Source organism: Notolepis coatsorum (assembly GCF_963971535.1).
Source record: "Notolepis coatsorum genome assembly, chromosome: 2".
Lineage (NCBI taxonomy): Eukaryota > Metazoa > Chordata > Actinopteri > Aulopiformes > Paralepididae > Notolepis > Notolepis coatsorum.
Window position 1 is genome coordinate 84,570,379 of NC_140166.1, and position 27,289 is coordinate 84,597,667.

A 27,289-nucleotide genomic window follows, 5' to 3' on the forward strand; every position below is an offset into this window, starting at 1 on the left:
AGACAGTGGGGTTGACTGTATGAGACAGTGAGGTTGACTGTATGAGACAGTGAGGTTGACTGTATGAGACAGTGAGGTTGACTGTATGAGAGTGAGGTTGGGAAAGACTTATGTTAACAACCTCAAGTAGGGATCGCCACACGCTGTACATGTGAAGCGGAGACACTTTACTCCGTACGAGTATGTATGTATGAGACAGTGATGTTGACTGTATGAGAGAGTGAGGTTGACTGTATGAGACAGTGAGGTTAACTGTATGAGACAGTGAGGTTGACTGTATGAGACAGTGGGTTGACTGTATGAGACAGTGAGGTTGACTGTATGAGACAGTGGGGTTGACTGTATGAGAGAGTGAGGTTGACTGTATGAGACAGTGAGGTTGACTGTATGAGACAGTGAGGTTGACTGACAGTGAGGTTGACTGTATGAGAGAGTGAGGTTGACTGTATGAGACAGTGAGGTTGACTGTATGAGAGAGTGGGGTTGACTGTATGAGAGTGGGGTTGACTGTATGAGAGAGTGAGGTTGACTGTATGAGACAGTGAGGTTGACTGTATGAGACAGTGAGGTTGACTGTATGAGAGGGTGAGGTTGACTGTATGAGACAGTGAGGTTGACTGTATGAGAGAGTGAGGTTGACTGTATGAGACAGTGAGGTTGACTGTATGAGACAGTGAGGTTGACTGTATGGGAGAGTGAGGTTGACTGTATGAGACAGTGGGTTGACTGTATGAGACAGTGAGGTTGACTGTATGAGGCAGTGAGGTTGACTGTATGAGAGAGTGAGATTGACTGTATGATACAGTGGGTTGACTGTATGAGACAGTGAGGTTGACTGTATGAGACAGTGAGGTTGACTGTATGAGAGAGTGAGGTTGACTGTATGAGAGAGTGAGGTTGACTGTATGAGAGAGTGAGGTTGACTGTATGATACAGTGGGTTGACTGTATGAGACAGTGAGGTTGACTGTATGAGACAGTGAGGTTGACTGTATGAGAGAGTGAGGTTGACTGTATGAGAGAGTGAGGTTGACTGTATGAGAGAGTGAGGTTGACTGTATGAGAGAGTGAGGTTAACTGTATGAGAGTGAGGTTGACTGTATGAGACAGTGAGGTTGACTGTATGAGAGTGGGGTTGACTGTATGAGAGAGTGAGGTTGACTGTATGAGACAGTGAGGTTGACTGTATGAGACAGTGAGGTTGACTGTATGAGAGAGTGAGGTTGACTGTATGAGAGAGTGAGGTTGACTGTATGAGAGAGTGAGGTTGACTGTATGAGAGAGTGAGGTTGACTGTATGAGACAGTGATGTTGACTGTATGAGAGAGTGAGGTTGACTGTATGAGACAGTGAGGTTAACTGTATGAGACAGTGAGGTTGACTGTATGAGACAGTGGGTTGAATGTATGAGACAGTGAGGTTGACTGTATGAGACAGTGGGGTTGACTGTATGAGAGAGTGAGGTTGACTGTATGAGACAGTGAGGTTGACTGTATGAGACAGTGAGGTTGACTGACAGTGAGGTTGACTGTATGAGAGAGTGAGGTTGACTGTATGAGACAGTGAGGTTGACTGTATGAGAGAGTGGGGTTGACTGTATGAGACAGTGAGATTGACTGTATGAGACAGTGGGGTTGACTGTATGAGACAGTGAGGTTGACTGTATGAGACAGTGAGGTTGACTGTATGAGACAGTGAGGTTGACTGTATGAGAGTGAGGTTGGGAAAGACTTATGTTAACAACCTCAAGTAGGGATCGCCACACGCTGTACATGTGAAGCGGAGACACTTTACTCCGTACGAGTATGTATGTATGAGACAGTGATGTTGACTGTATGAGAGAGTGAGGTTGACTGTATGAGACAGTGAGGTTAACTGTATGAGACAGTGAGGTTGACTGTATGAGACAGTGGGTTGACTGTATGAGACAGTGAGGTTGACTGTATGAGACAGTGGGGTTGACTGTATGAGAGAGTGAGGTTGACTGTATGAGACAGTGAGGTTGACTGTATGAGACAGTGAGGTTGACTGACAGTGAGGTTGACTGTATGAGAGAGTGAGGTTGACTGTATGAGACAGTGAGGTTGACTGTATGAGAGAGTGGGGTTGACTGTATGAGAGTGGGGTTGACTGTATGAGAGAGTGAGGTTGACTGTATGAGACAGTGAGGTTGACTGTATGAGACAGTGAGGTTGACTGTATGAGAGGGTGAGGTTGACTGTATGAGACAGTGAGGTTGACTGTATGAGAGAGTGAGGTTGACTGTATGAGACAGTGAGGTTGACTGTATGAGACAGTGAGGTTGACTGTATGGGAGAGTGAGGTTGACTGTATGAGACAGTGGGTTGACTGTATGAGACAGTGAGGTTGACTGTATGAGGCAGTGAGGTTGACTGTATGAGAGAGTGAGATTGACTGTATGATACAGTGGGTTGACTGTATGAGACAGTGAGGTTGACTGTATGAGACAGTGAGGTTGACTGTATGAGAGAGTGAGGTTGACTGTATGAGAGAGTGAGGTTGACTGTATGAGAGAGTGAGGTTGACTGTATGATACAGTGGGTTGACTGTATGAGACAGTGAGGTTGACTGTATGAGACAGTGAGGTTGACTGTATGAGAGAGTGAGGTTGACTGTATGAGAGAGTGAGGTTGACTGTATGAGAGAGTGAGGTTGACTGTATGAGAGAGTGAGGTTAACTGTATGAGAGTGAGGTTGACTGTATGAGACAGTGAGGTTGACTGTATGAGACAGTGAGGTTGACTGTATGAGACAGTGAGGTTGACTGTATGAGACAGTGAGGTTGACTGCATGAGACAGTGAGGTTGACTGTATGAGAGAGTGAGGTTGACTGTATGAGACAGTGAGGTTGACTGTATGCGAGAGTGGGGTTGACTGTATGAGACAGTGGGGTTGACTGTATGAGACAGTGAGGTTGACTGTATGAGAGAGTGAGGTCGACTGTATGAGACAGTGGGGTTGACTGTATGAGAGAGTGAGGTTGACTGTATGAGAGAGTGAGGTTGACTGTATGAGACAGTGGGGTTGACTGTATGAGAGAGTGAGGTTGACTGTATGAGAGAGTGAGGTTGACTGTATGAGAGAGTGAGGTTGACTGTATGAGACAGTGAGGTTGACTGTATGAGACAGTGAGGTTGACTGTATGAGAGAGTGAGGTTGACTGTATGAGAGAGTGAGGTTGACTGTATGAGACAGTGAGGTTGACTGTATGAGACAGTGAGGTTGACTGTATGAGACAGTGAGGTTGACTGTATGAGACAGTGGGGTTGACTGTATGAGAGAGTGAAGTTGACTGTATGAGACAGTGAGGTTGACTGTATGAGACAGTGGGTTGACTGTATGAGAGAGTGAGGTTGACTGTATGAGACAGTGGGTTGACTGTATGAGACAGTGGGTTGACTGTATGAGACAGTGAGGTTGACTGTATGAGACAGTGAGGTTGACTGTATGAGAGAGTGGGGTTGACTGTATGAGACAGTGAGGTTGACTGTATGAGAGAGTGGGGTTGACTGTATGAGACAGTGAGGTTGACTGTATGAGACAGTGAGGTTGACTGTATGAGAGAGTGAGGTTGACTGTATGAGAGAGTGAGGTTGACTGTATGAGAGAGTGAGGTTGACTGTATGAGAGAGTGAGGTTGACTGTATGAGAGTGAGGTTGACTGTATGAGACAGTGAGGTTGACTGTATGAGACAGTGAGGTTGACTGTATGAGACAGTGAGGTTGACTGTATGAGACAGTGAGGTTGACTGCATGAGACAGTGAGGTTGACTGTATGAGACAGTGAGGTTGACTGTATGAGACAGTGAGGTTGACTGTATGAGACAGTGAGGTTGACTGTATGAGAGAGTGGGGTTGACTGTATGAGACAGTGGGGTTGACTGTATGAGACAGTGAGGTTGACTGTATGAGACAGTGGGGTCGACTGTATGAGAGAGTGAGGTTGACTGTATGAGACAGTGGGGTTGACTGTATGAGAGAGTGAGGTTGACTGTATGAGAGAGTGAGGTTGACTGTATGAGACAGTGGGGTTGACTGTATGAGACAGTGAGGTTGACTGTATGAGACAGTGAGGTTGACTGTATGAGACAGTGAGGTTGACTGTATGAGACAGTGGGTTGACTGTATGAGAGAGTGAGGTTGACTGTATGAGACAGTGGGTTGACTGTATGAGACAGTGGGTTGACTGTATGAGACAGTGAGGTTGACTGTATGAGACAGTGAGGTTGACTGTATGAGACAGTGAGGTTGACTGTATGAGAGAGTGGGGTTGACTGTATGAGACAGTGAGGTTGACTGTATGAGAGAGTGGGGTTGACTGTATGAGACAGTGAGGTTGACTGTATGAGACAGTGAGGTTGACTGTATGAGACAGTGGGGTTGACTGTATGAGACAGTGAGGTTGACTGTATGAGACAGTGAGGTTGACTGTATGAGACAGTGAGGTTGACTGTATGAGAGAGTGAGGTTGACTGTATGAGACAGTGAGGTTGACTGTATGAGAGAGTGAGGTTGACTGTATGAGACAGTGAGGTTGACTGTATAAGAGAGTGAGGTTGACTGTATGAGACAGTGAGGTTGACTGTATGAGAGAGTGGGGTTGACTGTATGAGAGTGGGGTTGACTGTATGAGAGAGTGAGGTTGACTGTATGAGACAGTGAGGTTGACTGTATGAGAGAGAGGTTGACTGTATGAGACAGTGAGGTTGACTGTATGAGACAGTGAGGTTGACTGTATGAGACAGTGAGGTTGACTGTATGAGACAGTGAGGTTGACTGTATGAGAGTGAGGTTGACTGTATGAGACAGTGAGGTTGACTGTATGAGAGAGTGAGGTTGACTGTATGAGAGAGTGGGGTTGACTGTATGAGAGTGAGGTTGACTGTATGAGACAGTGAGGTTGACTGTATGAGACAGTGAGGTTGACTGTATGAGAGAGTGAGGTTGACTGTATGAGACAGTGAGGTTGACTGTATGAGACAGTGAGGTTGACTGTATGAGACAGTGAGGTTGACTGTATGAGACAGTGAGGTTGACTGTATGAGAGAGTGAGGTTGACTGTATGAGAGAGTGAGGTTGACTGTATGAGACAGTGAGGTTGACTGTATGAGACAGTGAGGTTGACTGTATGAGAGAGTGAGGTTGACTGTATGAGAGAGTGAGGTTGACTGTATGAGACAGTGAGGTTGACTGTATGAGACAGTGAGGTTGACTGTATGAGACAGTGAGGTTGACTGTATGAGAGAGTGGGGTTGACTGTATGAGACAGTGAAGTTGACTGTATGAGACAGTGAGGTTGACTGTATGAGAGAGTGAGGTTGACTGTATGAGACAGTGAGGTTGACTGTATGAGAGAGTGGGGTTGACTGTATGAGACAGTGAGATTGACTGTATGAGAGAGTGAGGTTGACTGTATGAGACAGTGAGGTTGACTGTATGAGACAGCGAGGTTGACTGTATGAGACAGTGAGGTTGACTGTATGAGAGAGTGGGGTTGACTGTATGAGACAGTGAAGTTGACTGTATGAGACAGTGAGGTTGACTGTATGAGAGAGTGAGGTTGACTGTATGAGACAGTGAGGTTGACTGTATGAGAGAGTGGGGTTGACTGTATGAGACAGTGAGATTGACTGTATGAGACAGTGGGGTTGACTGTATGCGACAGTGAGGTTGACTGTATGAGACAGTGAGGTTGACTGTATGAGACAGTGAGGTTGACTGTATGAGAGTGAGGTTGACTGTATGAGACAGTGAAGTTGACTGTATGAGACAGTGAGGTTGACTGTATGAGAGTGAGGTTGACTGTATGAGACAGTGAGGTTGACTGTATGAGAGAGTGGCTTGACTGTATGAGACAGTGAGGTTGACTGTATGAGAGAGTGGGGTTGACTGTATGAGACAGTGAAGTTGACTGTATGAGACAGTGAGGTTGACTGTATGAGAGAGTGAGGTTGACTGTATGAGACAGTGAGGTTGACTGTATGAGAGATTGGGGTTGACTGTATGAGTCAGTGAGATTGACTGTATGAGACAGTGGGGTTGACTGTATGAGACAGTGAGGTTGACTGTATGAGACAGTGAGGTTGACTGTATGAGACAGTGAGGTTGACTGTATGAGAGTGAGGTTGACTGTATGAGACAGTGAGGTTGACTGTATGAGAGAGTGTGTTGACTGTATGAGACAGTGAGGTTGACTGTATGAGAGAGTGAGGTTGACTGTATGAGACAGTGCGGTTGACTGTATGAGACAGTGAGGTTGACTGTATGAGACAGTGAGGTTGACTGTATGAGACAGTGAGGTTGACTGTATGAGAGAGTGAGGTTGACTGTATGAGAGTGGGGTTGACTGTATGAGACAGTGAGGTTGACTGTATGAGACAGTGAGGTTGACTGTATGAGACAGTGAGGTTGACTGTATGAGACAGTGAGGTTGACTGTATGAGAGTGGGGTTGACTGTATGAGAGAGTGAGGTTGACTGTATGAGAGTGAGGTTGACTGTATGAGAGAGTGAGGTTGACTGTATGAGAGTGGGGTTGACTGTATGAGAGTGAGGTTGACTGTATGAGACAGTGAGGTTGACTGTATGAGAGAGTGAGGTTGACTGTATGAGACAGTGGGGTTGACTGTATGAGAGTGAGGTTGACTGTATGAGAGAGTGAGGTTGACTGTATGACAGTGAGGTTGACTGTATGAGACAGTGAGGTTGACTGTATGAGACAGTGAGGTTGACTGTATGAGACAGTGAAGTTGACTGTATGAGACAGTGAGGTTGACTGTATGAGACAGTGAGGTTGACTGTATGAGACAGTGAGGTTGACTGTATGAGACAGTGGGGTTGACTGTATGAGACAGTGGGTTGACTGTATGAGACAGTGAGGTTGACTGTATGAGAGAGTGGGGTTGACTGTATGAGAGAGTGAGGTTGACTGTATGAGACAGTGAGGTTGACTGTATGAGAGAGTGAGGTTGACTGTATGAGACAGTGAGGTTGACTGTATGAGACAGTGAGGTTGACTGTATGAGACAGTGAGGTTGACTGTATGAGACAGTGAGGTTGACTGTATGAGACAGTGGGGTTGACTGTATGAGACAGTGGGTTGACTGTATGAGAGAGTGAGGTTGACTGTATGAGACAGTGAGGTTGACTGTATGAGACAGTGAGGTTGACTGTATGAGACAGTGAGGTTGACTGTATGAGAGAGTGAGGTTGACTGTATGAGACAGTGAGGTTGACTGTATGAGACAGTGAGGTTGACTGTATGAGAGAGTGAGGTTGACTGTATGAGAGTGAGGTTGACTGTATGAGAGTGAGGTTGACTGTATGAGACAGTGAGGTTGACTGTATGAGACAGTGAGGTTGACTGTATGAGACAGTGAGGTTGACTGTATGAGACAGTTGGGTTGACTGTATGAGACAGTGAGGTTGACTGTATGAGACAGTGAGGTTGACTGTATGAGACAGTGAGGTTGACTGTATGAAACAGTGGGTTGACTGTATGAGACAGTGAGGTTGACTGTATGAGAGAGTGAGGTTGACTGTATGAGACAGTGAGGTTGACTGTATGAGACAGTGAGGTTGACTGTATGAGACAGTGAGGTTGACTGTATGAGAGAGTGAGGTTGACTGTATTAGACAGTGAGGTTGACTGTATGAGAGAGTGAGGTTGACTGTATGAGACAGTGAGGTTGACTGTATGAGACAGTGAGGTTGACTGTATGAGACAGTGGGTTGACTGTATGAGACAGTGAGGTTGACTGTATGAGAGAGTGAGGTTGACTGTATGAGACAGTGAGGTTGACTGTATGAGACAGTGAGGTTGACTGTATGAGAGTGAGGTTGACTGTATGAGAGAGTGAGGTTGACTGTATGAGACAATGAGGTTGACTGTATGAGACAGTGAGGTTGACTGTATGAGAGAGTGAGGTTGACTGTATGAGACAGTGAGGTTGACTGTATGAGAGAGTGAGGTTGACTGTATGAGACAATGAGGTTGACTGTATGAGACAGTGAGGTTGACTGTATGAGACAGTGAGGTTGACTGTATGAGACAGTGAGGTTGACTGTATGAGAGAGTGAGGTTGACTGTATGAGACAATGAGGTTGACTGTATGAGACAGTGAGGTTGACTGTATGAGAGAGTGAGGTTGACTGTATGAGAGAGTGGGGTTGACTGTATGAGACAGTGAGGTTGACTGTATGAGACAGCGAGGTTGACTGTATAAGAGTGAGGTTGACTGTATGAGACAGTGAAGTTGACTGTATGAGACAGTGAGGTTGACTGTATGAGAGTGAGGTTGACTGTATGAGACAGTGAGGTTGACTGTATGAGAGAGTGGCTTGACTGTATGAGACAGTGAGGTTGACTGTATGAGAGAGTGAGGTTGACTTTATGAGAGTGAGGTTGACTGTATGAGACAGTGAGGTTGACTGTATGAGACAGTGATGTTGACTGTATGAGAGAGTGAGGTTGACTGTATGAGACAGTGAGGTTGACTGTATGAGACAGTGAGGTTGACTGTATGAGACAGTGAGGTTGACTGTATGAGACAGTGAGGTTGACTGTATGAGAGAGTGGGGTTGACTGTATGAGACAGTGAAGTTGACTGTATGAGACAGTGAGGTTGACTGTATGAGAGAGTGAGGTTGACTGTATGAGACAGTGAAGTTGACTGTATGAGAGAGTGGGGTTGACTGTATGAGACAGTGAGATTGACTGTATGAGACAGTGGGGTTGACTGTATGAGACAGTGAGGTTGACTGTATGAGACAGTGAGGTTGACTGTATGAGAGTGAGGTTGACTGTATGAGACAGTGAGGTTGACTGTATGAGAGAGTGGGTTGACTGTATGAGACAGTGAGGTTGACTGTATGAGAGAGTGAGGTTGACTGTATGAGACAGTGAGGTTGACTGTATGAGACAGTGAGGTTGACTGTATGAGACAGTGAGGTTGACTGTATGAGACAGTGAGGTTGACTGTATGAGAGAGTGAGGTTGACTGTATGAGAGTGGGGTTGACTGTATGAGAGAGTGAGGTTAACTGTATGAGACAGTGAGGTTGACTGTATGAGAGTGAGGTTGACTGTATGAGACAGTGAGGTTGACTGTATGAGAGTGGGGTTGACTGTATGAGAGAGTGAGGTTGACTGTATGAGAGTGAGGTTGACTGTATGAGAGAGTGAGGTTGACTGTATGAGAGTGGGGTTGACTGTATAAGAGAGTGAGGTTGACTGTATGAGACAGTGAGGTTGACTGTATGAGAGAGTGAGGTTGACTGTATGAGACAGTGGGGTTGACTGTATGAGAGTGAGGTTGACTGTATGAGAGAGTGAGGTTGACTGTATGACAGTGAGGTTGACTGTATGAGACAGTGAGTTTGACTGTATGAGAGAGTGAGGTTGACTGTATGACAGTGAGGTTGACTGTATGAGACAGTGAGGTTGACTGTATGAGACAGTGAAGTTGACTGTATGAGACAGTGAGGTTGACTGTATGAGACAGTGAGGTTGACTGTATGAGACAGTGAGGTTGACTGTATGAGACAGTGGGGTTGACTGTATGAGACAGTGGGTTGACTGTATGAGACAGTGAGGTTGACTGTATGAGAGAGTGAGGTTGACTGTATGAGAGAGTGAGGTTGACTGTATGAGACAGTGAGGTTGACTGTATGAGACAGTGAGGTTGACTGTATGAGACAGTGAGGTTGACTGTATGAGACAGTGAGGTTGACTGTATGAGACAGTGAGGTTGACTGTATGAGACAGTGGGGTTGACTGTATGAGACAGTGAGTTGACTGTATGAGACAGTGAGGTTGACTGTATGAGAGAGTGGGGTTGACTGTATGAGACAGTGATGTTGACTGTATGAGAGAGTGAGGTTGACTGTATGAGACAGTGAGGTTGACTGTATGAGAGAGTGAGGTTGACTGTATGAGACAGTGAGGTTGACTGTATGAGAGAGTGAGGTTGACTGTATGAGAGAGTGAGGTTGACTGTATGAGACAGTGAGGTTGACTGTATGAGAGAATGTGGTTGACTGTATGAGAGAGTGAGGTTGACTGTATGAGAGAGTGGGTTGACTGTATGAGACAGTGAGGTTGACTGTATGAGAGTGGGGTTGACTGTATGAGAGAGTGAGGTTGACTGTATGAGACAGTGAGGTTGACTGTATGAGAGAGTGAGGTTGACTGTATGAGAGAGTGAGGTTGACTGTATGAGACAGTGAGGTTGACTGTATGAGACAGTGAGGTTGACTGTATGAGAGAGTGAGGTTGACTGTATGAGACAGTGAGGTTGACTGTATGAGACAGTGAGGTTGACTGTATGAGAGAGTGAGGTTGACTGTATGAGAGAGTGAGGTTGACTGTATGAGAGTGAGGTTGACTGTATGAGACAGTGAGGTTGACTGTATGAGACAGTGAGGTTGACTGTATGAGACAGTGAGGTTGACTGTATGAGACAGTGGGGTTGACTGTATGAGACAGTGAGGTTGACTGTATGAGACAGTGAGGTTGACTGTATGAGAGTGGGGTTGACTGTATGAGAGAGTGAGGTTGACTGTATGAGACAGTGAGGTTGACTGTATGAGAGAGTGAGGTTGACTGTATGAGAGAGTGAGGTTGACTGTATGAGACAGTGAGGTTGACTGTATGAGACAGTGATGTTGACTGTATGAGACAGTGAGGTTGACTGTATGAGAGAGTGAGGTTGACTGTATGAGACAGTGAGGTTGACTGTATGAGACAGTGAGGTTGACTGTATGAGAGTGAGGTTGACTGTATGAGAGAGTGAGGTTGACTGTATGAGAGTGAGGTTGACTGTATGAGACAGTGAGGTTGACTGTATGAGACAGTGAGGTTGACTGTATGAGACAGTGAGGTTGACTGTATGAGACAGTGGGGTTGACTGTATGAGACAGTGAGGTTGACTGTATGAGACAGTGAGGTTGACTGTATGAGACAGTGAGGTTGACTGTATGAGACAGTGGGTTGACTGTATGAGACAGTGAGGTTGACTGTATGAGAGTGAGGTTGACTGTATGAGACAGTGAGGTTGACTGTATGAGACAGTGAGGTTGACTGTATGAGACAGTGAGGTTGACTGTATGAGAGAGTGAGGTTGACTGTATGAGACAGTGAGGTTGACTGTATGAGAGAGTGAGGTTGACTGTATGAGACAGTGAGGTTGACTGTATGAGACAGTGAGGTTGACTGTATGAGAGAGTGAGGTTGACTGTATGAGAGAGTGGGGTTGACTGTATGAGAGAGTGAGGTTGACTGTATGAGAGAGTGGGTTTGACTGTATGAGAGAGTGGGTTGACTGTATGAGACAGTGAGGTTGACTGTATGAGACAGTGAGGTTGACTGTATGAGACAGTGAGTGTATGAGACAGTGAGGTTGACTGTATGAGAGTGAGGTTGACTGTATGAGAGAGTGAGGTTGACTGTATGAGACAGTGAGGTTGACTGTATGAGACAGTGAGGTTGACTGTATGAGAGAGTGAGGTTGACTGTATGAGACAGTGAGGTTGACTGTATGAGAGAGTGAGGTTGACTGTATGAGACAGTGAGGTTGACTGTATGAGACAGTGAGGTTGACTGTATGAGAGAGTGAGGTTGACTGTATGAGAGAGTGGGGTTGACTGTATGAGAGAGTGAGGTTGACTGTATGAGAGAGTGGGTTTGACTGTATGAGAGAGTGGGTTGACTGTATGAGACAGTGAGGTTGACTGTATGAGACAGTGAGGTTGACTGTATGAGACAGTGAGTGTATGAGACAGTGAGGTTGACTGTATGAGAGTGAGGTTGACTGTATGAGAGAGTGAGGTTGACTGTATGAGACAGTGGGGTTGACTGTATGAGACAGTGGGTTGACTGTATGAGAGAGTTGACTTGTCACCTGCGTCGCTGACCGTGTTCCAGACGTGCTCCGAGAAGGGGAGTTCTCCAAGTCTGTTCCCCGAGCTGGACGTGAACGGAGGCTCACCACACAGCCTGCAGGGACACACACAGCCCAGTGTAAGTGTGTGTGTACGCGCGCGTGTGTGTGTGTGTGTGTGTGTGTGTGTGTGTGTGTGTGTGTGTGTGTGTGTGTGTGTGTGTGTGTGTGTGTGTGTGTGTGTGTGTGTGTGTGTTTGTTATGAAAGCATGTTGAACCTCTATGTTATTTCAATCCATTATTTGAATCCAATGTGCAATGTGATTTGACCTGCGGATTCATTTAAAGCCCAACATCCAGGTTAAACCCTACTGATCAATTATGGGTAGTTTACATCATTGGTATATAATTTCATTATTTATTTTTTTCCATTTGACACCGGAAATGCCACTCCGAAAGAGTTAAAAAGGTCCACGCACGAATAACATGCACGCGCGAATCAAAAAAGCTTATCAAACGCTGACGTCACTACAGGTGCATATTAATGAGCCGAATCTAAAAGCTTATCAGACGCTAGCACGGCCGTGACGTCACTTCAGGAAACGTATGCCTTATGTCCGTCCGGGTCATAGTACTAGATCAATGGTGGCCCACTCGGTGCATCACAGTTAGCCTATAGCTCCGCCGTCCCTGCTACAGTCGGGACCACTACACTGACGTTAGCCTATAGCCTGCCGTCCCTGCGGGTGGTTCTCTCCTCTTTGTGTGCCCCCGTCCACGCGGGTGTCCTGCGGAGGAGCTTGTGGACGCGACAACAGCGGCGGCCGTAGGGTGTTTGAGCCTGTAGCGTTAGTTAGCTCATAGCTATCGTGTACCACTAGCCTTTACGGGCTCGAGCACCCTACGGCTGCCGCCGTTGTCGCGTCCATGGGCCCCCCGGCAGGGTACCCGTGGGGACGGGGTGTACAGAGAGAACCATTTTGGGTCGGCCGTTCATGCCGGCCAGCGAGCCGGATGTCGGGATATGTTGTTAGCACAATAGCTACCAAGCTAAGCTATGTTAGCTACTAACGTTATAAACACAATATGTGTACAACGACACAATGATTTACATTATTACAAATATGGTAACGTGGTTGTGGCTTTTACAAATAGTGGTTAGCTTTAGAGATGGATGGCTATAATCACGGAGCAATAGTGTTAGGTGAAACAGATACATTTTCATTCGGCTAGTAGTAGCAAGCATATATCTATGGTAGCAAGGCTCTCTGCCTGCAGTGCCTGCCACTAGCTGTGTGTGACTCTCAGCGCCCCCTGGTGAGCCCCCTGGTGCCCTGCACCTGTTGTGACGAGATCATTTCGATTACACACGCACGGTATGAACCATTGATTAAAATATCCACGTGCGTGGTGATTGTGTTGGGCAGACAAAATGTTTGATAAAAACACTAAAACTGGGTCAATTTCAATACTTTTTTTTTCCTTCTTCATGAAAGTCACCGTTGGCCTAGTCCACATTGTTTATTGAACAAAAATACAACGTGAAGGTTGGCCTTTAAGTATGTGTGTGTGTGTGTGTGTGTGTGTGTGTGTGTGTGTGTGTGTGTGTGTGTGTGTGTGTGTGTGTGTGTGTGTGTGTGTGTGTGTGTGTGTGTGTGTGTGTGTGCGCGTTAAAGGAAAGAGAGGTTCTTACAACATGTACATGATGACTCCAATACTCCACACATCGCATTGCTGAGTGTACTCATGAGCATCGATGACTTCAGGAGCTGAAACACACACACACACACACACACACACACACACACACACACACACGCACGCACACACACACACACACACAAGGCAGGAACGTCACTGACACCGATGCAGGTTTTTCCTTGGCTTAGACGTACAGTGGATGTGGCCAGTGAGGTGGGCCTGACATGGGAGGCAATTAGGCTACAGTTACAGTTACATCATCAGATCATTAACCGCTTCCATGTCGGATGTCACTCACAGAGACTGCGTTTACATGCAGGCATTAACCACCCGGCTACAGGTCATATTCCAGGTCAGAGATGGATTTGGCTGATTTGGAAACAGTGTTACGTACAGTAGGGTAACAAACAACACTGCCCCCAGAGGGGAGTTTGCAATGTCCGACACGAGGACAACTGCTCAATCAGCGCAACGATAGCTCTCAATAACTGTCAAACTAAATTAATTGCTAAAAAAAATAAGTTATAGTTTGGAATAATGTGTGATATCGTGTGCAAAATAAATGTGAAGTGCCCCTTTAAATAAAGCTATTAATTTGAATACAAAAATATTAGCTCAAACTAAAATGTACCACTTCATCGTAAATTGACTACTTGATGACATCACTAATTCAAGTCTTTATAGATATCGTCTTATATGTCCAAAATCATCGCAAGACCACAATGTTCTGTTTTAGGGTGGCTGTTCCCTTTAAGTTGTCCCACGCACGTTCGATACCCTGCGCTTGAATACGCCCGTTACCATGAACGAACACAATTAGCAGGATATTCCTGTTGACCTGTGTCCCGCCCACAGATAGAAGGGTCCACTCACAAAGAAAATATCAAAACGGTGTGCTCAAGAGCTACAGTCTTACTTTTAGACTGAATAGTGGAGTACTTTCATTACATAGGAAATAAATACAATTATGATCATTCATCTCCTCTTTTGTCGCCAATCTCAAAATTACCCATTGACCTCTGAACTATAATAATAATAATAATATTAATAATAATTAATTGCATTTATATAGCGCTTTTCTAGACACTCAAAGCGCTTTACAATGTAGGGTGGAAATTGCCTCCTTCACCACCACTGGTAGCACCCAACCTTAGGCTACGCAGGCTCAATGGCTGCCATACACTGGCACCAGGCACACATCACACTACACAATGGCTCAGGAGACAGGGATTGATATCAACCAATTAAGGGGAAGGGATGAATTAGGTGGCCTTGATGTCAGAGACCTGATTGGGAATTTGGCCAGGAACGGCGGGGAACCCCCTACTCTTTACGATAGGCGTCCTGGGTTCTTTAACGACCGAGATTCAGTCCCTGAATATGACCCTGCGTGAGACTGACTGAGTGTGGTGCAGATGGTGAGAACTAGTAATGAACAGAGTCACGTGTTTACATGCCACAGTAAACACATTTAATATTAAAATAACCTGACACTTAACCACTAACCACTAACTGCCACTCTGCCGTCGGTGTGTGACTGTGTGAGTGAGTGTGTGACTGTGTGAGTGAGTGTGTGACTGTGTGAGTGAGTATGTGACTGTGTGAGTGAGTGTGTGACTGTCTGAATGAGTGTGTGACTGTCTGAGTGAGTGAGTGTGTGAGTGTCTGCGTGAGTGAGTGTGTGAGTGAATGTGTGACTGTGTGAGTGAGTGTGTGACTGTGTGAGTGAATGTGTGACTGTGTGAGTGAGTGGGTGACTGTGTGAGTGAGTGTGTGAGTGTCTGCGTGAGTGAGTGTGTGAGTGAATGTGTGACTGTGTGAGTGAGTGTGTGACTGTGTGAGTGAATGTGTGACTGTGTGAGTGAGTGGGTGACTGTGTGAGTGAATGTGTGACTGTGTGAGTGAGTGGGTGACTGTGTGAGTGAGTGGGTGACTGTGTGAGTGAGTGGGTGACTGTGTGAGTGAGTGGATGACTGTGTGAGTGAATGTGTGACTGTGTGACTGAGTGTGTGACTGTGTGAGTGAGTGGGTGACTGTGTGAGTGAGTGGGTGAATGTGAGACGTAAGTTGTGAAGCGTTTTGGAGAAAAGCTGCTGTATAAATGCACTATTTACCGTGGGAGTTCTTCATAGACACAAGGGGCATATGAGCAAGGTGGAGACATGGAGACATATGAGCAAGGTGGAGACATATGAGCAAGGTGGAGACATATGAGCAAGGTGGAGACATATGAGCAAGATGGAGACAAGGTGGAGACATGAAGACAAGGTGGAGACAAGGTGGAGACAAGGAGGAGACATGGAGACAAGGTGGAGACAAGGTGGAGACAAGGTGGAGACATGGAGACAAGGTGGAGACAAGGAGACAAGGTGGAGACATGGAGACAAGGTGGAGACATGGAGACAAGGTGGAGACAAGGAGGAGACATGGAGACAAGGTGGAGACAAGGTGGAGACATGGAGACAAGGTGGAGACAAGGTGGAGACATGGAGACAAGGTGGAGACAAGGAGGAGACATGGAGACAAGGTGGAGGCAAGGTGGAGACAAGGTGGAGACATGGAGACAAGGTGGAGACAAGGTGGAGACATGGAGACAAGGTGGAGACAAGGAGACAAGGTGGAGACAAGGTGGAGACAAGGAGAAGGTGGAGACAAGGTGGAGACAAGGAGACAAGGTGGAGACAAGGTGGAGACATGGAGACAAGGTGGAGACATGGAGACAAGGTGGAGACAAGGTGGAGACAAGGTGGAGACATGGAGACAAGGTGGAGACAAGGTGGAGACATGGAGACAAGGTGGAGACAAGGAGACAAGGTGGAAAAAATGGAGACAAGGTGGAGACAAGGAGGAGACATGGAGACAAGGTGGAGACAAGGTGGAGACAAGGTGGAGACATGGAGACAAGGTGGAGACAAGGTGGAGACATGGAGACAAGGTGGAGACAAGGAGGAGACATGGAGACAAGGTGGAGACAAGGTGGAGACAAGGTGGAGACATGGAGACAAGGTGGAGACATGGAGACAAGGTGGAGACAAGGTGGAGACATGGAGACAAGGTGGAGACAAGGAGACAAGGTGGAGACAAGGTGGAGACATGGAGACAAGGTGGAGACAAGGTGGAGACAAGGTGGAGACAAGGTGGAGACAAGGAGACAAGGTGGAGACAAGGTGGAGACATGGAGACAAGGTGGAGACAAGGCGACAAGGTGGAGACAAGGAGACAAGGTGGAGACAAGGAGACAAGGAGACAAGGAGGAGACATGGAGACAAGGTGGAGACATGGAGACAAGGTGGAGACAAGGTGGAGACAAGGTGGAGACATGGAGACAAGGTGGAGACATGGAGACAAGGTGGAGACAAGGTGGAGACAAGGTGGAGACAAGGTGGAGACATGGAGACAAGGTGGAGACATGGAGACAAGGTGGAGACATGGAGACAAGGAGACAAGGTGGAGACAAGGTGGAGACATGGAGACAAGGTGGAGACAAGGTGGAGACAAGGTGGAGACATGGAGACAAGGTGGAGACAAGGAGACAAGGTGGAGACAAGGAGACAAGGTGGAGACAAGGTGGAGACAAGGAGACAAGGTGGAGACAAGGAGACAAGGAGGAGACAAGGTGGAGACAAGGAGACAAGGTGGAGACAAGGAGACAAGGTGGAGACAAGGTGGAGACAAGGAGACAAGGTGGAGACAAGGAGGAGACAAGGTGGAGACAAGGAGACAAGGTGGAGACAAGGTGGAGACAAGGAGACAAGGTGGAGACATGGAGACAAGGAGACAAGGTGGAGACAAGGAGGAGACAAGGTGGAGACAAGGTGGAGACAAGGAGACAAGGAGGAGACAAGGTGGAGACAAGGAGACAAGGTGGAGACAAGGAGACAAGGTGGAGACAAGGAGACAAGGAGGAGACAAGGTGGAGACAAGGTGGAGACATGGAGACAAGGTGGAGACAAGGTGGAGACATGGAGACAAGGTGGAGACAAGGTGGAGACAAGGAGACAAGGAGACAAGGTGGAGACAAGGTGGAGACATGGAGACAAGGTGGAGACAAGGTGGAGACAAGGTGGAGACATGGAGACAAGGTGGAGACAAGGTGGAGACAAGGAGACAAGGTGGAGACATGGAGACAAGGAGACAAGGTGGAGACATGGAGACAAGGTGGAGACAAGGTGGAGACAAGGAGACAAGGTGGAGACAAGGTGGAGACAAGGAGACAAGGAGGAGACAAGGTGGAGACAAGGAGACAAGGTGGAGACAAGGTGGAGACAAGGAGACAAGGTGGAGACAAGGTGGAGACAAGGAGACAAGGTGGAGACAAGGTGGAGACAAGGAGGAGACAAGGTGGAGACAAGGAGACAAGGTGGAGACAAGGAGACAAGGAGGAGACAAGGTGGAGACAAGGAGACAAGGTGGAGACAAGGAGACAAGGAGGAGACAAGGTGGAGACAAGGAGGAGACAAGGTGGAGACAAGGTGGAGACAAGGTGGAGACAAGGTGGAGACAAGGAGACAAGGTGGAGACAAGGTGGAGACAAGGAGGAGACAAGGTGGAGACAAGGAGACAAGGTGGAGACAAGGAGACAAGGAGGAGACAAGGTGGAGACAAGGAGACAAGGTGGAGACAAGGAGGAGACAAGGTGGAGACAAGGAGGAGACAAGGTGGAGACAAGGTGGAGACAAGGTGGAGACATGGAGACAAGGTGGAGACAAGGTGGAGACAAGGTGGAGACATGGAGACAAGGTGGAGACATGGAGACATGGAGACAAGGTGGAGACATGGAGACAAGGTGGAGACAAGGAGACAAGGTGGAGACAAGGTGGAGACATGGAGACAAGGTGGAGACATGGAGACAAGGAGACAAGGTGGAGACAAGGTGGAGACAAGGTGGAGACAAGGAGACAAGGAGACAAGGTGGAGACAAGGTGGAGACAAGGAGACAAGGTGGAGACATGGAGACAAGGTGGAGACATGGAGACAAGGTGGAGACATGGAGACAAGGTGGAGACATGGAGACAAGGAGGAGACATGGAGACAAGGTGGAGACATGGAGACAAGGAGACAAGGTGGAGACAAGGTGGAGACAAGGTGGAGACAAGGTGGCGACATGGAGACAAGGTGGAGACATGGAGACAAGGTGGAGACATGGAGACAAGGTGGAGACAAGGAGACATGGAGACAAGGAGACAAGGTGGAGACAAGGTGGAGACATGGAGACAAGGAGACAAGGAGACAAGGTGGAGACATGGAGACAAGGTGGAGACATGGAGACAAGGTAGAGACATGGAGACAAGGTGGAGACAAGGAGACAAGGTGGAGACAAGGAGACAAGGTGGATACATGGAGACAAGGAGACAAGGAGACAAGGTGGAGACAAGGTGGAGACATGGAGACAAGGAGACAAGGTGGAGACAAGGTGGAGACATGGAGACAAGGTGGAGACATGGAGACAAGGTGGAGACAAGGAGACAAGGTGGAGACAAGGTGGAGACATGGAGACAAGGTGGAGACAAGGTGGAGACAAGGAGACAAGGTGGAGACAAGGTGGAGACAAGGAGACAAGGTGGAGACAAGGAGGAGACAAGGTGGAGACAAGGAGACAAGGTGGAGACAAGGTGGAGACAAGGAGGAGACAAGGTGGAGACAAGGAGACAAGGTGGAGACAAGGAGACAAGGTGGAGACAAGGAGACAATGTGGAGACAAGGAGGAGACATGGAGACAAGGTGGAGACAAGGTGGAGACAAGGAGACAAGGTGGAGACAAGGATACAAGGAGGAGACATGGAGACAAGGTGGAGACAAGGTGGAGACAAGGTGGAGACAAGGTGGAGACAAGGTGGAGACAAGGAGACAAGGAGGAGACATGGAGACAAGGTGGAGACAAGGAGACAAGGAGGAGACATGGAGACAAGGAGACAAGGTGGAGACAAGGTGGAGACAAGGAGACAAGGTGGAGACAAGGAGACAAGGAGGAGACATGGAGGAGACAAGGTGGAGACAAGGAGGAGACATGGAGACAAGGTGGAGACAAGGAGACAAGGAGGAGACATGGAGACAAGGTGGAGACATGGAGACAAGGTGGAGACAAGGAGACAAGGTGGAGACATGGAGACAAGGTGGAGACAAGGTGGAGACAAGGAGGAGACATGGAGACAAGGTGGAGACAAGGTGGAGACAAGGTGGAGACATGGAGACATGGAGACAAGGTGGAGACAAGGTGGAGACAAGGTGGAGACAAGGTGGAGACATGGAGACAAGGTGAAGACAAGGTGGAGACATGGAGACAAGGTGGAGACAAGGTGGAGACATGGTGGAGACAAGGAGGAGACATGGAGACAAGGTGGAGACAAGGTGGAGACATGGAGACAAGGTGGAGACAAGGTGGAGACAAGGTGGAGACATGGAGACATGGTGGAGACAAGGAGACAAGGTGGAGACAAGGAGGAGACAAGGTGGAGACATGGAGACAAGGTGGAGACATGGAGACAAGGTGGAGACATGGAGACAAGGTGGAGACAAGGTGGAGACAAGGTGGAGACATGGAGACAAGGTGGAGACAAGGTGGAGACATGGAGACAAGGTGGAGACATGGAGACAAGGTGGAGACAAGGTGGAGACAAGGTGGAGACATGGAGACAAGGTGGAGACAAGGTGGAGACAAGGTGGAGACATGGAGACAAGGTGGAGACATGGAGACAAGGTGGAGACAAGGTGGAGACAAGGTGGAGACATGGAGACAAGGTGGAGACATGGAGACAAGGTGGAGACAAGGTGGAGACATGGAGACAAGGTGGAGACAAGGAGACAAGGTGGAGACAAGGTGGAGACATGGAGACATGGAGACAAGGTGGAGACAAGGTGGATACAAGGTGGAGACATGGAGACATGGAGACAAGGTGGAGACAAGGTGGAGACATGGAGACAAGGTGGAGACAAGGTGGAGACATGGAGACAAGGTGGAGACATGGAGACAAGGTGGAGACATGGAGACAAGGTGGAGACAAGGTGGAGACAAGGAGGAGACATGGAGACAAGGTGGAGACATGGAGACAAGGTGGAGACAAGGTGGAGACAAGGAGGAGACATGGAGACAAGGTGGAGACAAGGTGGAGACATGGAGACAAGGTGGAGACATGGAGACAAGGTGGAGACAAGGTGGAGACATGGAGACAAGGTGGAGACATGGAGACAAGGTGGAGACAAGGTGGAGACATGGAGACAAGGTGGAGACATGGAGACAAGGTGGAGACATGGAGACAAGGTGGAGACAAGGTGGAGACAAGGAGGAGACATGGAGACAAGGTGGAGACAAGGTGGAGACAAGGAGGAGACATGGAGACAAGGTGGAGACAAGGTGGAGACAAGGAGGAGACATGGAGACAAGGTGGAGACAAGGAGACAAGGTGGAGACATGGAGACAAGGAGACAAGGTGGAGACATGGAGACAAGGAGACAAGGTGGAGACATGGAGACAAGGTGGAGACAAGGTGGAGACAAGGAGACAAGGTGGAGACAAGGTGGAGACAAGGTGGAGACATGGAGACAAGGTGGAGACAAGGTGGAGACATGGAGACAAGGTGGAGACAAGGTGGAGACAAGGTGGAGACATGGAGACAAGGTGGAGACATGGAGACAAGGTGGAGACATGGAGACAAGGTGGAGACAAGGTGGAGATATGGAGACATGGAGACAAGGTGCAGACAAGGTGGAGACATGGAGGAGACATGGAGACATGGAGACAAGGTGGAGACATGGAGACATGGAGACAAGGTGGAGACAAGGTGGAGACATGGAGACAAGGTGGAGACATGGAGACAAGGTGGAGACAAGGTGGAGACAAGGAGGATACATGGAGACAAGGTGGATATATGGAGACAAGGTGGAGACATGGAGACAAGGTGGAGACAAGGTGGAGACAAGGAGGATACATGGAGACATGGAGACAAGGTGGAGAGATGGAGACAAGGTGGAGACATGGAGACAAGGTGGAGACATGGAGACAAGGTGGAGACAAGGTGGAGACAAGGAGGAGACATGGAGACAAGGTGGAGATATGGAGACATGGAGACAAGGTGGAGACAAGGTGGAGACAAGGAGGAGACATGGAGACAAGGTGGAGACAAGGTGGAGACATGGAGACATGGAGACAAGGTGGAGACATGGAGACATGGAGACAAGGTGGAGACAAGGTGGAGACAAGGTGGAGACATGGAGACAAGGTGGAGACATGGAGACAAGGTGGAGACAAGGTGGAGACAAGGTGGAGACAAGGTGGAGACATGGTGGAGACATGGAGTCATGGAGACAAGGAGGAGACATGGAGACAAGGTGGAGACATGGAGACATGGAGACAAGGAGGAGACAAGGTGGAGACATGGAGACAAGGTGGAGACACGGTGGAGACAAGGTGGAGACATGGAGACAAGGTGGAGACAAGGAGACAAGGTGGAGACAAGGTGGAGACATGGAGACAAGGTGGAGACATGGAGACAAGGTGGAGACAAGGTGGAGACAAGGTGGAGACAAGGTGGAGACAAGGAGACAAGGAGACAAGGTGGAGACAAGGTGGAGACAAGGTGGAGACAAGGTGGAGACATGGAGACAAGGTGGAGACATGGAGACAAGGTGGAGAGATGGAGACAAGGAGGAGACATGGAGACAAGGTGGAGACATGGAGACAAGGAGACAAGGTGGAGACAAGGTGGAGACAAGGTGGAGACAAGGTGGCGACATGGAGACAAGGTGGAGACATGGAGACAAGGTGGAGACATGGAGACAAGGTGGAGACAAGGAGACATGGAGACAAGGAGACAAGGTGGAGACAAGGTGGAGACATGGAGACAAGGTGGAGACATGGAGACAAGGTGGAGACATGGAGACAAGGTGGAGACAAGGAGACAAGGTGGAGACAAGGAGACAAGGTGGAGACATGGAGACAAGGAGACAAGGTGGAGACAAGGTGGAGACATGGAGACAAGGTGGGGACAAGGTGGAGACATGGAGACAAGGTGGAGACAAGGAGGAGACATGGAGACAAGGTGGAGACAAGGTGGAGACAAGGTGGAGACATGGAGACATGGAGACAAGGTGGAGACAAGGTGGAGACAAGGTGGAGACAAGGTGGAGACATGGAGACAAGGTGAAGACAAGGTGGAGACATGGAGACAAGGTGGAGACAAGGTGGAGACATGGTGGAGACAAGGAGGAGACATGGAGACAAGGTGGAGACAAGGTGGAGACATGGAGACAAGGTGGAGACAAGGTGGAGACAAGGTGGAGACATGGAGACATGGTGGAGACAAGGAGACAAGGTGGAGACAAGGAGGAGACAAGGTGGAGACATGGAGACAAGGTGGAGACATGGAGACAAGGTGGAGACATGGAGACAAGGTGGAGACAAGGTGGAGACAAGGTGGAGACATGGAGACAAGGTGGAGACAAGGTGGAGACATGGAGACAAGGTGGAGACATGGAGACAAGGTGGAGACAAGGTGGAGACAAGGTGGAGACATGGAGACAAGGTGGAGACAAGGTGGAGACAAGGTGGAGACATGGAGACAAGGTGGAGACATGGAGACAAGGTGGAGACAAGGTGGAGACAAGGTGGAGACATGGAGACAAGGTGGAGACATGGAGACAAGGTGGAGACAAGGTGGAGACATGGAGACAAGGTGGAGACAAGGAGACAAGGTGGAGACAAGGTGGAGACATGGAGACATGGAGACAAGGTGGAGACAAGGTGGATACAAGGTGGAGACATGGAGACATGGAGACAAGGTGGAGACAAGGTGGAGACATGGAGACAAGGTGGAGACAAGGTGGAGACATGGAGACAAGGTGGAGACATGGAGACAAGGTGGAGACATGGAGACAAGGTGGAGACAAGGTGGAGACAAGGAGGAGACATGGAGACAAGGTGGAGACATGGAGACAAGGTGGAGACAAGGTGGAGACAAGGAGGAGACATGGAGACAAGGTGGAGACAAGGTGGAGACATGGAGACAAGGTGGAGACATGGAGACAAGGTGGAGACAAGGTGGAGACATGGAGACAAGGTGGAGACATGGAGACAAGGTGGAGACAAGGTGGAGACATGGAGACAAGGTGGAGACATGGAGACAAGGTGGAGACATGGAGACAAGGTGGAGACAAGGTGGAGACAAGGAGGAGACATGGAGACAAGGTGGAGACAAGGTGGAGACAAGGAGGAGACATGGAGACAAGGTGGAGACAAGGTGGAGACAAGGAGGAGACATGGAGACAAGGTGGAGACAAGGAGACAAGGTGGAGACATGGAGACAAGGAGACAAGGTGGAGACATGGAGACAAGGAGACAAGGTGGAGACATGGAGACAAGGTGGAGACAAGGTGGAGACAAGGAGACAAGGTGGAGACAAGGTGGAGACAAGGTGGAGACATGGAGACAAGGTGGAGACAAGGTGGAGACATGGAGACAAGGTGGAGACAAGGTGGAGACAAGGTGGAGACATGGAGACAAGGTGGAGACATGGAGACAAGGTGGAGACATGGAGACAAGGTGGAGACAAGGTGGAGATATGGAGACATGGAGACAAGGTGCAGACAAGGTGGAGACATGGAGGAGACATGGAGACATGGAGACAAGGTGGAGACATGGAGACATGGAGACAAGGTGGAGACAAGGTGGAGACATGGAGACAAGGTGGAGACATGGAGACAAGGTGGAGACAAGGTGGAGACAAGGAGGATACATGGAGACAAGGTGGATATATGGAGACAAGGTGGAGACATGGAGACAAGGTGGAGACAAGGTGGAGACAAGGAGGATACATGGAGACATGGAGACAAGGTGGAGAGATGGAGACAAGGTGGAGACATGGAGACAAGGTGGAGACATGGAGACAAGGTGGAGACAAGGTGGAGACAAGGAGGAGACATGGAGACAAGGTGGAGATATGGAGACATGGAGACAAGGTGGAGACAAGGTGGAGACAAGGAGGAGACATGGAGACAAGGTGGAGACAAGGTGGAGACATGGAGACATGGAGACAAGGTGGAGACATGGAGACATGGAGACAAGGTGGAGACAAGGTGGAGACAAGGTGGAGACATGGAGACAAGGTGGAGACATGGAGACAAGGTGGAGACAAGGTGGAGACAAGGTGGAGACAAGGTGGAGACATGGTGGAGACATGGAGTCATGGAGACAAGGAGGAGACATGGAGACAAGGTGGAGACATGGAGACATGGAGACAAGGAGGAGACAAGGTGGAGACATGGAGACAAGGTGGAGACACGGTGGAGACAAGGTGGAGACATGGAGACAAGGTGGAGACAAGGAGACAAGGTGGAGACAAGGTGGAGACATGGAGACAAGGTGGAGACATGGAGACAAGGTGGAGACAAGGTGGAGACAAGGTGGAGACAAGGTGGAGACAAGGAGACAAGGAGACAAGGTGGAGACAAGGTGGAGACAAGGTGGAGACAAGGTGGAGACATGGAGACAAGGTGGAGACATGGAGACAAGGTGGAGAGATGGAGACAAGGAGGAGACATGGAGACAAGGTGGAGACATGGAGACAAGGAGACAAGGTGGAGACAAGGTGGAGACAAGGTGGAGACAAGGTGGCGACATGGAGACAAGGTGGAGACATGGAGACAAGGTGGAGACATGGAGACAAGGTGGAGACAAGGAGACATGGAGACAAGGAGACAAGGTGGAGACAAGGTGGAGACATGGAGACAAGGTGGAGACATGGAGACAAGGTGGAGACATGGAGACAAGGTGGAGACAAGGAGACAAGGTGGAGACAAGGAGACAAGGTGGAGACATGGAGACAAGGAGACAAGGTGGAGACAAGGTGGAGACATGGAGACAAGGTGGGGACAAGGTGGAGACATGGAGACAAGGTGGAGACATGGAGACAAGGTGGAGACAAGGTGGAGACAAGGTGGAGACAAGGTGGAGACATGGAGACAAGGTGGAGACAAGGTGGAGACAAGGAGACAAGGTGGAGACAAGGTGGAGACAAGGAGACAAGGTGGAGACAAGGAGACAAGGAGGAGACAAGGTGGAGACAAGGAGACAAGGTGGAGACAAGGTGGAGACAAGGAGGAGACAAGGTGGAGACAAGGAGACAAGGTGGAGACAAGGAGACAAGGTGGAGACAAGGAGACAATGTGGAGACAAGGAGGAGACATGGAGACAAGGTGGAGACAAGGTGGAGACAAGGAGACAAGGTGGAGACAAGGATACAAGGAGGAGACATGGAGACAAGGTGGAGACAAGGTGGAGACAAGGTGGAGACAAGGAGACAAGGTGGAGACATGGAGACAAGGTGGAGACATGGAGACAAGGTGGAGACAAGGAGACATGGAGACAAGGAGACAAGGTGGAGACAAGGTGGAGACATGGAGACAAGGAGACAAGGAGACAAGGTGGAGACATGGAGACAAGGTGGAGACATGGAGACAAGGTAGAGACATGGAGACAAGGTGGAGACAAGGAGACAAGGTGGAGACAAGGAGACAAGGTGGATACATGGAGACAAGGAGACAAGGAGACAAGGTGGAGACAAGGTGGAGACATGGAGACAAGGAGACAAGGTGGAGACAAGGTGGAGACATGGAGACAAGGTGGAGACATGGAGACAAGGTGGAGACAAGGAGACAAGGTGGAGACAAGGTGGAGACATGGAGACAAGGTGGAGACAAGGTGGAGACAAGGAGACAAGGTGGAGACAAGGTGGAGACAAGGAGACAAGGTGGAGACAAGGAGGAGACAAGGTGGAGACAAGGAGACAAGGTGGAGACAAGGTGGAGACAAGGAGGAGACAAGGTGGAGACAAGGAGACAAGGTGGAGACAAGGAGACAAGGTGGAGACAAGGAGACAATGTGGAGACAAGGAGGAGACATGGAGACAAGGTGGAGACAAGGTGGAGACAAGGAGACAAGGTGGAGACAAGGATACAAGGAGGAGACATGGAGACAAGGTGGAGACAAGGTGGAGACAAGGTGGAGACAAGGTGGAGACAAGGTGGAGACAAGGAGACAAGGAGGAGACATGGAGACAAGGTGGAGACAAGGAGACAAGGAGGAGACATGGAGACAAGGAGACAAGGTGGAGACAAGGTGGAGACAAGGAGACAAGGTGGAGACAAGGAGACAAGGAGGAGACATGGAGGAGACAAGGTGGAGACAAGGAGGAGACATGGAGACAAGGTGGAGACAAGGAGACAAGGAGGAGACATGGAGACAAGGTGGAGACATGGAGACAAGGTGGAGACAAGGAGACAAGGTGGAGACATGGAGACAAGGTGGAGACAAGGTGGAGACAAGGAGGAGACATGGAGACAAGGTGGAGACAAGGTGGAGACAAGGTGGAGACATGGAGACATGGAGACAAGGTGGAGACAAGGTGGAGACAAGGTGGAGACAAGGTGGAGACATGGAGACAAGGTGAAGACAAGGTGGAGACATGGAGACAAGGTGGAGACAAGGTGGAGACATGGTGGAGACAAGGAGGAGACATGGAGACAAGGTGGAGACAAGGTGGAGACATGGAGACAAGGTGGAGACAAGGTGGAGACAAGGTGGAGACATGGAGACATGGTGGAGACAAGGAGACAAGGTGGAGACAAGGAGGAGACAAGGTGGAGACATGGAGACAAGGTGGAGACATGGAGACAAGGTGGAGACATGGAGACAAGGTGGA

At 48.9% G+C, this 27,289-nt stretch overlaps 1 protein-coding gene across 1 annotated transcript in view; it reads right to left on the reverse strand.

The window, feature by feature from the left end:
• Positions 1-27,289, reverse strand: part of stk33 (serine/threonine kinase 33) — a gene marked incomplete at both ends in the record, with an annotated part of 88,417 nt that overhangs the window by 18,553 nt on the left and 42,575 nt on the right. Inside the window, 2 exons of the mRNA XM_084308245.1 lie at positions 11,919-12,013; positions 13,591-13,666. Coding sequence (XP_084164371.1) covers positions 11,919-12,013; positions 13,591-13,666 — 171 coding nt within the window. The remainder of the gene's footprint in view (positions 1-11,918; positions 12,014-13,590; positions 13,667-27,289) is intronic.